The 12,312-nt window shown below is 36.6% G+C and overlaps 1 protein-coding gene across 1 annotated transcript in view; it reads left to right on the top strand.

Moving 5' to 3' along the window:
- Positions 1-12,312, top strand: part of RP1 (RP1 axonemal microtubule associated) — a 185,603-nt gene that overhangs the window by 59,556 nt on the left and 113,735 nt on the right. The window contains exons 21-23 of the mRNA XM_075141847.1: positions 504-658; positions 3,160-3,218; positions 7,870-8,033. Coding sequence (XP_074997948.1) covers positions 504-658; positions 3,160-3,218; positions 7,870-8,033 — 378 coding nt within the window. The remainder of the gene's footprint in view (positions 1-503; positions 659-3,159; positions 3,219-7,869; positions 8,034-12,312) is intronic.

Raw genomic sequence — 12,312 nt, 5'->3', positions numbered from 1 at the left:
TGCCAACTGTAAGCTCAAGCCTAAATGAATAACAAGGGGAAAGTGGCATGTCAGATTTAAGTCTCTTCCTGCAGAATAAAATATAAATAGAGGAGGTGAGACCAAAAAGAGAAAAGGATGAGAAAGTCTGTATTTTAAATAAATATCAACAAAGGAAATAATAGCTTTAACTCATTCTTACCTAGAGAAGAATAATTGTAAATGGCAAGGTATTGAAACAATAGTGAAGGGTTGTGTGCAGCGTTTTGGATGATGGCTGGAAAACCAATTTATTTGTGCTTACTACTGCAGTCTGATTTTAGTTGTGTTTTCTCACTTTCTCTGATACATAATCAAAAGACATTTAACTTTTCAGATCCAAACACTTTGAATACAGACTAGCTGTCATTAGAAACAATGGGAATCTTTGTACATTGTGAGAGTTAATCAGGCTTTTAAAATACTTCAACTTTCAGACTGACAGTGGGGGCAAATTGCGGAGTGCTGTCGCCTCTGTCTTCTAGGTCAATGCTTTTGAAGTGGAAGCTGTATCTCTTGGAAAACTGCAGAAGGTGCTGTTGCGCTGTGAGGCTAAAGCCAAGTCCCAGTATTGGTACTGTGAAAAAGTCATTGTGAGAGAAGCTGAGAACAACTCGGAGTACGTTTTCAATTGTGAAAGGTAGTTTTTACAACAATATTCTTAAATTTTCTTAAATATGTATCACTAACAGTATTATGCCAATCAATGTACTAAATATGAATTTTCCAGGGAAAGACAAATTGGGATTATTTTGCAGTTTCACAAAATCCACAAAATGTATTGTTCCAGAACAGATTGCTTGAGTTAATATGCTCTATGGTCCATAGCAAAGGTTAAATGCTTATATTGTGGCTGTGTTACTAGATTGTACAGTGCAGCCTTATCATACAAGGATCAGTGCTATAAGTGTGACTTACCTATTCAGGAAGGAAAGATAAAGCACACAAAAAGGTTTTGAATTAAGTGTATTTCTAAGTGAAAGAAAACAGATTTGCCATCCAGAAGTAACATTCACTCTCTTTATGAACAACAGTACTGCTAAAGAGACAAATGTGATGTCCAAAACTCAGAATTATTTTGTGGTTGTACCATTTAAGTTATTAAAATCAATATCTTAAAAGTCAATTGATAAATATTGGGTTTTCATGTTTGGAAAAATATTATGGTAATCCCACATTTGGAGTTTCCAGTTTTGCAGTCTATCTCGTGGGTGTGTGCAACATTTGAGTGAAATGAAGGAAGTTTGGAGAAACAATGTCACCATGTGACAAGGCACTAGAATTAATAATATTTAATTAATAATATTTAATAAATACAGGATGTCTAGTTGTTTTGTCTGGATTTTTATGAATTTGTTACATAACCTTGAACAGCTTTTTGCAACCCTGGTGTCACATCTTCAAAAATGGGAATAAAGATGCTCCCCCACCTTGATAAAACTCTCTAAACCTGAGACTTTTCTTCAATCAGTAACATGTTTTTAAATAGTATAAGACTCGGGATTTCTCTGGAGTAGATCTGGATGCAGACCAGCTGTTGTTGCTAGCTGTGGTTGCTACCTTTCCAAAAAAAATATAGGTAAAATTTCCTAATGGAATTTCTACAGAGAAATCAGGCCCACTGCTTACCTCAATCATGAAAAATCAACTCGGTGTCATAGCTGTCCTCCAGTGGGTAACACAGCTTAGGGACGATGCATGTCAGGGCAACACAGCTTAGGAACGATGCAAGTCAGGGCACTTTGCTGTATTAATTCTGTGATAATTAACACCAGATGTTGACCAGCAAAAATTATTCAGTGACAGACACTGTCAAGAAGAAACAGAGAGAGTTTTTTTTTCATTCCTAACTTTTCTAGAAGGAAACACTATCGCTGAAAAAGGGTGAAAAACACTACCGCAGGTCAGTGGTGGGGGTCAGGGGTAGCTTCCATGTTGGCCAAAATGTAACGCTGAAACACTGTGCTCTATTCAAGCAGAGGGGAAGTTTTTGTTCTTCAGAAATCTCTCTAATTTATTAATCTTCAGCATCACAGCTTTATTTTACATTGATATTTTATGATCCAGGGTATGAAGAAAATGCTTTATTTTTTCTCATTTAGCCAAGGAAAACATCAGCATTTTATCTGACTTAAAAATCTGACATTAGTTTCTGAACATCCAACAGCTCTCACTGGATTTCAGTTATACAGTATTTGTTAGTTACAGACTGATACTTTTTAGCATTTAGGATTGCAGAAAATACCCGTGTAGTCAGGTTTTAGCAGAAGTGATATAAATAAGTAGTTGTCTGGTAAGACAAAATTTATTTCTTAGGGACTTGTTCTTATATGAATTGGCCTGCTAATGTTTTCAAGTTAAAAAATAAGGAACCTTCAAAAGTCGCTCTGGATTCATCCTGTCCAGTTTATACTGGATTCCCAACAGGCTTCATAGAAGACCGAATGGTTCAGGTGATTGCTGGAGAGTCCATGGAAGCGGACCGAGTAAATAAAAACCAGCAACCCAGAACTGAATGTTTTTTTTCCTGTAGAAAACCAGCTGATTTTTTACCAAGCAGGAAGAAGCTAAAAGAGTTGGTAATCTATGTTCTGAATGAAAAGGTTTCAAAATTATCCATAGCCTAGAGTAACATAACTAAGAAACCTAACCAATGTTTGCCTTAATTTGTACTTTTTCAGACTCATCTATCTGTCCTCAATTTGTAGGAGGAATAAGGAAGACCATATTTGGTTCCATCTTTGTTTTTAACACTGAACTTTGATTTTAAGAAATAGTGCAATAGATACATACAAATTATACTAAGCACTCAATCCGTAGTACTGAAAAGAATGTTCTGTGCCATACTCTTCTGTTTAGCTTTACAAATAAGTAGTCGTGCCACATGAGTCTCTTAATCTGACACAGGTATATTTTACACTTACACAGCTCTTTCATTTGCACAAATAAAATTGTTTGTTGGGTCAAATAATTTCTACCTTAACATCTATCAGATCAAATACTAAAATTTTAGAGGTAGAGACCCTTTGCTGTTATATGGATTCAGTATGAAAATAAGATGCGGATCATTCAGTTATATGGTAATATGGTGGAGAAAAAATTGATTCCTACCTGCTTTCTTATTTTCTTTCTCGTTCTTAGGTGGTTTCCATTTATGTCCCAAGGTGTAATTCATTCAGAAATTGAGCTGTACCCTCAAGGTAAGGTTTATTGTAACTTTATGGAAGTAAGATCAGTAATTTGTAATCTTTTCCTCTGAAGAAATCTCGGGTGAATGTACACTTTAAATATCAAAATTAACCATTTTGCGGCTTCCTTTGTTATATTTCTGAGAGAATACATTTTGTGTTTGCATCGTATAATGGGTATAGGTGATAGTGAGAAAGTAATGAGAGAATGAATGAGAAGGAAAGTTTTCTTATATTGGCTAGAAACACAGAATGTCTTTTTCATCTCTTCTTTAATGTTAAACGATAGATCCTTTATTAACAGCTTTTTTTTTTTTGGCAGAATTTCAAATAAATCAACAGCTGAAAATGCAAGAAGAAGCAATTGGTAAATGCTGCTCTAGTCTTCTGTCCTTAATGAAGACTGTTTCTGTTTCAGAACTAACTGTTTTACATATCTTTTGCCGTTTGTATTTATTTTAAAACATTAATTACAGCACAGCCTTTGAACATTTTAGTAAACTCTGAACTTCACATTTTAATTTAAACACTAAATAACTTTGTTTATGTTTTCTTTTTATTCTGTCATTTTTCTTTCCATAATGTAAATTTTCTTGCTGTTTTTTTGAAAATTCATATTTTTCTAGTACTTATTGGTGATCTATCTTAATTTCAGTTTTTTATAGTTAACATTTTAAACCATGATTCTTTCTCCTGGGCTATGTATAGTTTTGTTTTCACCGTTAGTTTTTCATTTTCTCTTTTACCTGTGATTTCATATTTGTTCAGCTTGACTTTTCTGTCCTTGCAACCAGCGCAGATTAAATTACATTTCTTAGTAACACATAACATTTTCTCAGCTGTGAGAAGTGCTTCACGCTGTAGGTTGAACAATTTAGAAGCTGTTGGGAGAAAGTTTGAAAATGTTTATTCATAATTTATTATATCAATCAAGATATCCACGAAGATCCAAATACTTTGTCTTAAATAGTGTCCCTATGGCAAGTAGTTAATGATAAAATTTATACCCAATTATTTTACAAGTTATATTTAAATCCCACTCTGTTATAAGCTTTATTTTGAATCACAAGTATCTTCGCACTTCTTCCTTTCTATGCCTTTTTCAGATTTTCTATCTGTTCATCACTCTCTGTGCCTTAGCTGTTCTGCACGCCTTGCTTCCACAAGGCCTGCACCTAAGGATCCTCCTTTACATAGTTCAAATCAGTCTGCTTAGTCCTTTCTGCACCTACAGCTGGATCTCTGCTGTGTCATTTAAGCTGTGCTTGTCCAGTTATACAGTAAAAGTTGCAGCAGATAAAAATTGCCCCATAAACCTAAGAAAAGATGACAAAGAGCGGGAGTAAACTAAGTGCATATCCAACTGGCTTAACCTCAGTGGAGGTGGGCTTGGTCTTGCAGTGAATATTTTGTTCACAGCACTCTCACCCTGACCGTGTGAGAGAGATGTCTTTGTGCTGTCCAGAAGAGCTGGTCAGCTTTGTCATCGACAAAACTTACCCTCTATCAAAACAGACCTGTTTCATGGAAACGCAAGGTGGAGTTGTTGCAAATATCTCAATCAGAATTAGGTAGCCAAAAGCATACGCATCAAATAGCCTCTTGTTTGGGGCACCTGCTGAAATACGGAAGACTGAGAAAGAGACTTGAAGTTGTGTATCCCACACCTACAGGGACTGCTCCAATTCCTGGTTGAGTGTTTGATCTGAGAGTTTGTTCACTTACTTTTTTCCCATGAGCTTTTTTAAATATCTAATTTTCATTCTATACCACATTTTTTTTTGTAAAACAGAGTTCTTCTTCTGGGAAGCAGAACTTTCTAGTGTATTGTATTGTTTCTAATATCCTAGAAAAGAAAAAAAAAAAGAAAATTTCTAGAAAGTCATCTGTGGTAAGGTACCACTTTCTGATGTCCCCAGGGATGTACTTGGTGCCAGGTTGCACCTTTCCTCCATGTATGCTAAATGAAAGTCACCTCATTACATATTTTTCTGTATTCTTTTTTCCTCAATGTGTATTCCTCTTCAGACATTGAGGAACTATTGGTATTCTACCTCATCAGAACAAACCCCAGCTTTCTATTCCAAAGAGAATGAGAATTATGTGTTTGTAACACTTTACAGTTTCTATTTGGAAGCATGCAGGAATGCAGTGAGGATTTCTGGCATCTAAGAGATTAGAAATTTTAGGATTCTTCTCCTATACCCACGTTATCCTTAAAACGCATCCTATCTGTTTTCACAAAAAGAAAAACCTCAAAGTCAATATAGAGGAGTGCAAACGAAAACTCTTTTTTATCATGGTTTTGGGGAAGATTTTTTACCTTGAGAGTTGTACTTGTGTACAAAATAATAGTTTACTGATACTACATTTATCCTTTGGAGGCAGGAGTTGAGCTAGCTAGAATATACAGTCTCGAGAGTACCAACCGCAATGTTTCGAAACTGCAAGAGAGACTTGGAGAGGATAATAGAATAGAAAAGGCCATCAAAAACACTTGAGGTACAATAAATCAGACAATGAACAAGTCCAACAGAAAATACATTTTGCCTGCTTTAAAATGAATATTTGCTTCTGAATGACTTTTGGATTTTCAGGAGGAGTAGTGAGTCATATTTTACCCTTTGTCTGCACCATTCTTCATAAGCACTTGCAAATTGAATTGTGCTTATCTTCGAGCCAAATGGTCCAAAGGAACTTTGTCTTTAAGGAATTAATATTATATGGTTCAAAAACAGAAGGAGTTGACTTTTTTGTTAAATGAGCTCTTCTATGTGGCAGGGAGCCCCTGCCTTATGCTCTTTGTTTCCACCTTCAATGTATAGAGGCTTTTCACACTTCTAATTGATGTTGACACTTTTGTAGCCTGGTGCTATGGTTCTTTTGTCAAGAAAGTGGGCCTGTGGAGAAAGCTGCGAGGATGCAAATTTTCAAAGGCACAAAAGAGTTTGTTACAAGCTGGAGTCTGACAATTTTTAGTGGAAATGGGATGGTTCGCTTCCTTTATAGAATCATAGAATGGTTTGGGTTGGAAGAGATCTTTAAAGATCATCTAGTCCACCCCCCACCATGGACAGGGACATCTTTCACTAGATCAGGTTGCTCAAAGCCCCATCCAGCCTGACCTTGAACTCCTCCAGCGATGGAGCACCCACAACTTCTCTGGGCAACCTGTTGCAGTGTCTTACCACCCTTACCAGAAAAATTTCTTCCTTATGTCCTATCTAAATCTACTCTCTTTCAGTTTAAAAACATTCCCCCTTGTCCTGTCATTACACGCCTTGGTAAAAAGTCTTTGCTTTTCTTATAAGCCCCCTTTATATATTGAAAGGCTGCAATAAGGTCTCCCTGGAACCTTCTCTTCTCCAGGCTGAACAACAATCTTTCTTCACAAGAGAGGTGTTCCAGCCCACTGATCATTTTCATGGCCCTCCTCTGGATCCACTCTAATAGGTCCATGTCTTTCTTGTGCTGGGGTCCCCAGAGCTGGATGCAGTACTGCAGGTGGGGTCTCACCAGAGCGGAGTACAGGGGGCGGAGAATCACCTCCCTCAACCTGCTGGCCAGGTTTGATTGATCAGACCAAATGAGATGTTGCTGTTTTCTGAATTCCCAGCTATGTACTTATGTGTATTTAAAAATCTATCACCTTCCAAAACCAGGGGTCAGCCAGACCTCAAAAATTTGGAAAACAGGAGATCAAACTTCCTGCTCCAGTTCAGTCTTTGTGGGCCAAATAACTGAGGGATAATGGGGCTGGCCCAAGATAAATACTTCTGTCAGACAAGAGATTTAATTCATGCAGGCGTTACCAGACAGCTTTCTATTAATAAAACTGCAGTGTACACTGTGGCATTTATTTATAAGATGACAGTGGGCTGGTATTTCATTTGTTGTTTGCCTTGCACAGAATGAATTTAAGTCACTAAGTGGAACTTGTTTCATAAAGGCAAAAGCTGCAGTCAAAAGAGGGGTGGAGAGCGTGCGATCCCAGCTTTTCAGATTTAGAAATACATTTTCCAATTAAGAATTGTTCTTTTTTTAAATAAGATTTATATTAAGCTGCTTTCAGATTTTTAAATAACTTGTGTGCATTGTATGGGAGCAGAGATGACATTTTAGTATCAGGGAAGCTTTATATAAAATGATTTTCTAAAGAGTCCTCATCTAGTGTCAGAATTTCTCCAAAATCTTTTTTTTCATGCTAATCTCAATGTCATGCCTCCATCCAGGCAAACAGAGCTCTTGTTGATGTGTCACATCAACATAAAATGAGAAGAAATTGTACTTAATTGGGATGCTTTGATACTTTTTCCTGTTGCAGGTTATACGTGTTATCATAATCCAAATTCTGGAGGTTGGGCTTTTTCCATGATGACCCACAGGGTTATCTAGAATCTCTCTAGGCTCTGTGTTCATATTCCCATCTTTAGTATGCTGCAAACCTCCTAAATCTTTAAAGTTTCACAACTTGCCTAAGATGAGTTTGCATGATGTAGTATTTAGCCAATCTTTTGTTGCCTCTCCCAGCATCATTACCTTTTAGGTGCATAGTAGTTATGGTCCCTGGGCTGAACTATGCTTTTATTTATATCTTTCAAGTATCTTGCTACATATCAGTAACAGTTATAAAAGCATTTTGATTTTATTCTTTACTTTACAGAAGGAGACTGGAAGATTACTGTAGTCACTGGGGATTTTGAAACAGCTGGCACAACAGCAACAGTATCTCTTTACGCTTATGGAGAAAACAAAGCTTCTGGTCCTATTATTTTGGGATCTGGGAAACACCAGCTGTTTAATCCCAACAGTGAAGATACATTTAAGGTACAGTATGGCTGTTATATAAACACTGGAGAATTCAAAACATATGCAAAATAGCTTTTCTCAAAACTGGATAATAGCGGTAATAAAAAGGACTCAAAGCAATATGTAAGGATCATTAAGTATTTCTGAGGGAGTGGCTGACTTTTATGATAGTAAGATTCGAATCAGCAAATGTATGCAGAACTGCATCAAGGAGACATGCCTCTCTCAGAATCTGCTTCATACCTGCATCTGCTTCATGTGCTGGTTTTAACTAGATGTTGTTCATCTGCAGGGGTAGAAAAAACTTTCTTTGTCTGTTCTTTGCATTGTTGTAATAACATAGTTCTGGCTATGGCTTGTGTTGCATATCCATCTTTGAAAGTGTCCACTGTAAATTATTCCATGGGCTTCCTCATACTTCCACTGAAGCACACTGTCGTGTGAACTTTTTCTTGGAGAAAGAAAGAAGGAAAGGGGGGAATGGCTAAGGACTAGAGTCAAATCACACCGAGTAGGTTAACTCAGATGATTTAGACTAGTGATGTCCTACTTCTCCAAGCAAATGGGGAGATTTCTCTCTTCTTCAGAGAAACCTCTGAGAGGTGCTTCAGAAGCATAACATTTCCCAGGGCTTCTCCAACTTCCTATAATTCCTACAAATCCCTCCAGTTCCTATAGTTCCTAAGGACTGTACCTGGTGCAATCGTTAAATCTGTGGTATGTCATTTAGGATGAAATAAAAAACATATGATGGGGAATCAGTGACAGATAGGACAGGAAGATTCTCTGATTTTTTAAATTTTTGTTTTCCAGTTTGAAATATAAATATATAAGTTCTTGCAGAGGCAAGTCAATGGTGGTCTTTCCCTTACATTTATTTAAGTTGAAAGTAACTTGGCTAAAGTTTGCAGATGGTGCTGGTTTAAGATTATCTCATATCAAAACAGGAAGGTGAAATCAGTGTTTATCTGAAGACTAAATTTAAGTGTTCCTTTTCAAATCATTCTGGCTAGATGATCATCTTGGATACTTATTCAGCTGGTTAATGCTGCCTGTCAGCATGTTCTTACTCGTTTATTCAGTTCATTGAGAGAAGTACCAAGAACATTTGTTTGTTTTCTTTCTCTTTGGAAAGAACAATATGTTTCTCAAAGCATCATTTTTATCCTCCCAGCATCAAAGCAAGACCTGGTACCTGGTCCAGGAGCTCTGATGACCTGTTGCTATCCACACTAGCACCCAGGTTTACGTCTTCTAGACTGTACCTAGGTCTTTGTGCCTGATGTTTTTCTTTGGTGATATACACTGAAAGCATGGAAAAGGCGGGGCTTGGAGGCTAGGCACAGCACTTTGGTGCAGTTTAAGTGCAATGAATCTGGACTGAGGAGTAAAACTTAAACTTCTTATAAAATCTAATTGTGTAATCAAACTTTTAAATTCATGTGTAATGAGACTTTTAAACTTCAGAGGTTGTTCAGGAGGCTTCTCCCTGAATTCTAACCACACCATCAAAGCTTCAAGGTTGACCAGATTACTGTCCATCCATTATTTTTCAAAACCACTTACTTAACTTTCAGTCAGTGCTGATCAACGGGGAGAGAAAGAAAAGAACAGATAAAGTAATTTTGCTTCCTTTTCCCACTATTTTTCCCCTTAAATGTCTCAATTTAATAAGGTAGCTGAGTTTTTTATTAATCCAAAAGAAAGCTGTGTTCTCTAAATTTTTCAGCACTTTGGAACTCTGCAGTTTTCCAACATTAAGAGCACCGAGTAATAACATCAATTTTGCAAGAAACTGTGGAGTTGCAGAAAAGTCGGGTAGCTGCTATTGCTTTCTATTACACTAGTTTAATCTGTTAAGTACATTGGGGAAAATCTTGACTAAATGGTCCTTGATTTGCAGCCTTTGTGTAGAAATGTGCAGCATATTTGAAGGCTATTTAAACTCCAGGTAACCCCCTTTTTTTTAAGAAACTCTTAACTGATGCAGGGAGCTGCAAGAGTTCAGCATAATATAATGGAAAAAATAAAGCACAATCATGTCCCACAAAAACAATCAAAGTACCATCTCATTTCAGAATCACTTTTGTAACAGATATAATCATAAGAAAGGACAGAGAAATAGCCCACAAGAAGAGAATGAGACAAAACTGTACTGGATTATTTCAATAAAAATCAAGAATAATAGTCTGATAGAAAGTAGAGTTAACTGCATAGTAGCTTGGATACCTAAAAGTAAATAATGAATATTCAGTAGTGTTAAAAATAATGAAGAAAGAAAGTTATTAAAACTTAAGTAAATCAAATGTTGCTTCTCTATATACTCCTGAGATTTTGTTGCTCATCTAGAACTTGAATTTCTTGTTGCTTGCATTGCTGTATACAGCTGGTGTAACTTCATTAACTTTGGCTATCTCTGATTAAGGTTTGTGTAAATTAGATTAAAAACTGGTCGACCTCCAGTGTAACGCAGGTAGAATGTAACAAGGCTATTGCCCTTGGAGATTTCCATAGGATGGTAGCACATGAAATTCACTGAAGGTAATTTACGGTTGTTGTGTGATGGGGAGAGTTCTTGTTTCTCACTGGATTCTTGGGTTCTAGGTTCTCACTTGATAGCTGTCTATATTTGTCTGCACTATATTTGTCCTTGTGGCTTAGCAATTATTCCTGCCAGATGGGAAAGTCAGGGAAGAACAATGTGGGAACAGGAAAGAAAAGGAATTTAAATTTGATGGATTTCCCTTTCTGCTTTGTAATTGTTCCTGTGCGTGCAAAGGCTATGGTTTTCTGCTTCTGTTACTATTCAGGCATAGTTTTTAGGGCATAATTTTTCTGTGGAGAGTCATTCCTCCTCCAATAGAGGGATATCAATCTACCATAAGTTACAGCTTTCATCACAACTGTGATCTGTTTCCTGCATTTTCATCTGGTGTCATCACAGTCCCTGAGTATTTCTCAGTATTTCAAAAATACAGATTTTGGCAGTATGTTGAGCTGTTCGAGACACCGAAGCTTTAATTATATTGTAAATTATGTTCTCCAGACCCCTGTATTCTGCATCATCATTCTTTGAAACATGATGAATTATCTCTTGTGAGAGAGAATTATCTTACGAGTGTACACACCGTTTGATAAAGAAATTCTTTTTATAAGTATTCTTTTAATGTTTGGTCATGCCAAATATTCCCTTCTGTGTCAAAGAGAATAAGCGGAAGACTGTAAGCCTATTATCTTCTGTAAAAGCCAGCTACAATCTCTCAATTTTTATTACTTCAATACAGAATAATTCCATACCTTCGGGTACAAGTTCTGCTCTTCTAATAATAATGAAGTCAGTAAAAGCACTGACTGGTTCAGTAGATCTGCTTTCAAAATGTTGTATGCTAGCCTTAGTGAGAGCGGCAGGACCTAGCAGATCCTTAACAAGAATTCTTCCAAGCTTTGCTTTGTGAGTTTGCTTCATTATTAGCTCTGCAATCTCTTTAGGGCAGTGTTGGTCTTACGATCTCAACACATTGTCAAGTTTATCTTAAATACTACTATATTAAGCTATTAAGAGTGCTGGATTTTTTTGTAAGAAATCTTCACTTTAATCTTATGTTATATTTTGTAGTTGGTGGCTGTCTTTGTAAGGAAGATAGTTGTTCCATGTTTGCAAGCATGGGGCATGAAGTATGCATGATATTTTAGGAGAATTGGAAACTGGAATCCATCCCTGGTGTGAATTTTGCTGCATGAGCCCATTTCTCTCACTTGTAAAGCTGGTGCCATATCCAGTTACACTATTTAAAGATTCTTCATCTGTATAAACCGTCCTTTAAACACTGCCATACTCTATCAGGGCAAAATGCCAGAAAGTAATATAGGTAGATGAAAAGCAAGGCTCCTACTAATACTTGCAGAGATACTTGATCATAATAATGATCATAATAATGATCAAGTAGGATACACTAATAAATAGTGTTCCTGTGATGAGACTGTTACAGTGTTAAACCCAGCCTTTTTCTTTCCAGTTACATGTAGCTTGTTTGTAAAGAATTGTGTTCATCAGGTGTGCCTTATGTATTGCACTACATGGAGGCGTTACACTTAGAAGTTTATCTGTTGTTTTTCATTTTGGTTTCCTCCTGTTTAAATAAAATTATCAGTCATTTTAAATAATCTATGCATTAATAATAGACACTCCTTCCTTTAGAATCAGCCTTACGGACTGTAAGAATCTGTTGTGTTTCACTGCATGTCTTTCATTCCTGTACCTTGGGTCCATATTCATTCTTTGATCAGTCAAAACTGA

Source organism: Calonectris borealis, chromosome 2 (assembly GCF_964195595.1).
Source record: "Calonectris borealis chromosome 2, bCalBor7.hap1.2, whole genome shotgun sequence".
Taxonomy (NCBI): domain Eukaryota; kingdom Metazoa; phylum Chordata; class Aves; order Procellariiformes; family Procellariidae; genus Calonectris; species Calonectris borealis.
This window is presented reverse-complemented; position numbering and strand designations above follow the sequence as displayed.